The 2,522-nt window shown below is 34.7% G+C and overlaps 1 protein-coding gene and 1 long non-coding RNA gene across 5 annotated transcripts in view; one reads left to right on the top strand and one right to left on the bottom strand.

Annotated features, from left to right (window-relative positions):
* Positions 1–694, top strand: part of LOC105451042 — a 1,773-nt gene extending 1,079 nt beyond the window's left edge. Inside the window, exon 2 of the long non-coding RNA XR_974543.1 lies at positions 135–694. This is a non-coding gene — a long non-coding RNA (uncharacterized LOC105451042). The remainder of the gene's footprint in view (positions 1–134) is intronic.
* Positions 32–2,522, bottom strand: part of LOC105451040 (RNA-binding protein 34-like) — a 2,763-nt gene continuing 272 nt past the window's right edge. The window contains exons 2-5 of one of the 4 annotated variants that reach the window (XR_974540.1): positions 1,535–2,247; positions 1,100–1,452; positions 330–964; positions 32–253 (exon numbers count right to left, since the gene is read on the bottom strand). Coding sequence is in view for 1 of the 4 variants with exons in the window: in XM_011691235.1 (XP_011689537.1) it covers positions 947–964; positions 1,100–1,452; positions 1,535–2,237 (1,074 nt within the window). In the remaining 3 variants the exon portion in view is untranslated. Of the gene's footprint in view, positions 254–293; positions 965–1,099; positions 1,453–1,534; positions 2,248–2,522 lie in introns of those variants that run through there. The other 3 variants (XR_974541.1, XR_974542.1, XM_011691235.1) reach the window with 3 other exon arrangements.

Genomic DNA, 2,522 nt, shown 5'->3' on the forward strand with positions numbered 1-2,522 from the left:
TATGTAGAAAACAAAACGCGTACGCGTGATATGTATAATAAAATTTGTATTATATTTACACGTATAAAATAAATTTGTTATTCGCCAAAAATCAATAATACATATAGGGGATTCTGTTACTTGTTGCTTTATAGGAAGGAGGAAATATGTCAGCAGGCGAATTTGGTATCAGCGAGCGGATGCAACGGAATGCCTCCACGAGTCAACAAAGAGCGACGAATGTGGGCGGCAATTTCGCGTGCTCCTTTTGTCCCTTGAAGGAACAGTAAGATTACAAAGGAGCGAGGCCGCCGTTCACTCGGCATTTGGTTTATTCGGAAGAATGTTACATCATGAAGGATCCGTTTAGGTTGCCGAACAGAGGCGAAGTCCTGGTCTTGGGCGCCGATTGTAGCGTGTGCAAGCACGCCGTGTGTCTAGGATGCAGCACATTTTACACGAGGCGTTTCTGTTCGAAATTCGCGTCCAGTAATGTGCAGTATTTACCGTCCCAGCTATACGGTAAAATCAAAAACTTAACGAAGAAGGCAAATTCTTGAAAATAATGTAAATTTCTCATCAAACGTTATTTATTAAAAAAATCAATGACGACAGTTACAATACAAAAAGAAATATATTTTATATGTTTGAGGTAGTTGTAGTTTTGTTTAAATCTGTGTATGATCAATTTTCTATAAAAACTTGTTCTTTATAATACTATTTTTTTTCAATATCACATGAAAAATGTCTTAGAATATAAAAAAAACATTACGTAATAAATCTAATAATCCATAAATACATTACGATGTTAGCTTAAGCTTTTGCCGATTTGGCTGTGAGTTTTCCTGTCATTTTCTTCTTTTTCTTATCAAATCTATTCTTTATCTTCTTGTTTTTCAACTCGACCTTTTGGCTCTGAAATGCGGCAGACGTCGCTCCTTTGTTATTTCCCTGCTGCTTTTTCTTGTTAAGTTTTTTGTTCAACCTGCGAAAAGAAAACACGAGTATTGCAACATTAAATTGTATATATATTTTTTTGACAATATTTATTAGATACAATATTTATTATTGTAAAAAAGGAGGTTTGCAGGAAACATTTACGAATAGTTAAAATACTTACATTAGATGCTACAGGCTTTTCTGAATCAGTCTTAAATTTTTTTGACAATTTCTTATCACAATGCGGACTAGTTCGTTTCGTTCCCTGTTTCATCACTTTATCGTCATTTTTATTCGAACTTCCTGGATCAAAATAACCCTGACAATGAGACATCAGTTTCAAGCGTATTGACCGTCCCCCAATTCTAATTTTCTTGAAAGTTCTGACGATGGTACGTGCAGCCGCTTCAGTGTCCATATAGACATAACCAGTTCCATTACTTAGTCCCGTTTTATAATTACGGAATACTTTCAAACGTCTTATACGTCCACATGTGGTAAATAATTCCCAAAGTTTGTTTTCGGGATCTAGTCCTGAAATGTCAAAAACATCAAATTACTATTAATTTCCATGCTGTACAAGTATAACGATTGATCAACAACAATTTATATGTACCAGGTTTAAAATTACTGAACAATACAATTTTTTTTGGTTCAGGATTATATTCTAGAATTTGACGAGCAGTCAGTACATTCAAGAAATTTCCTTCCGCAGTTCTTATTCCGTTCAAAGCTTCTGCTGCAGCTTCCACAGATCCTTCCTTCTCAAATTCTATGAATGCTACGTATGTTTTTAGATTTGGAATATCCGGCAGTACTCCAGACTGCGCTGCCTTTTTCCTACTTACAATAACCATGCCGGCTAAAGTTCTCAAATGTATCTTTCTAATGATTCCATACTGGTTAAACAGACGAGCTACATCTTGTATATCTGTCGTTCTTGGAACATTATTAACGAGAACTGTTCTTTTATTCTTGTATTCTTTCAATTCATCAATTAGATTCTTTTTTTCTATAGCTTCATCATTCTTACAGGAAGCTTCACCAGCTGTCTTTTTTGTAACTGTATATTTTGTTACACCATTATGATTCTCTTTATCATCACAGACTTCTGCAGTACACTTCTCAAAAAGCTTTTTTGTACCAAATTCTGTGTCAATGCTATCGTCGCTGCTGTAGTCGCTCTTATAGCTGCTGTTACTGCTATCGCTGCTGCTGCTGCTATCGCTGCTGCTGCTGCTATCGCTGTTGTTGCTGCTATTGCTACTATCATTGCTGTCATCACTGTCAGTTCTATCAAACCAATAAGCTTTGCCCATTTTTCTTTTCCTACAAAATATAAGACAGGATTACAGGGAAATTTGTACATACAAATCGCAATAAATGTAAAAGCGAAAGAAGGACGAATATTAAGTCTCTCAAATATATATATTTACATTTAAAAAAATATAAAACCAACATCAAATATTAAAGCTATCTACAGGATGATTCATTTTGATGTAGATTTTTCCGATAATCGATACCGAAAGTTTTACGATTATTAATTTAATGAAGTTTTTCAAATTGAAATATTTAAGGATATCGTCGATAACGGATTACAAGCG

The sequence above is a fragment of the Wasmannia auropunctata genome, unplaced genomic scaffold (assembly GCF_000956235.1).
Source record: "Wasmannia auropunctata unplaced genomic scaffold, wasmannia.A_1.0 LD336053.1, whole genome shotgun sequence".
In the NCBI taxonomy this organism is placed as follows: Eukaryota; Metazoa; Arthropoda; class Insecta; order Hymenoptera; family Formicidae; genus Wasmannia; species Wasmannia auropunctata.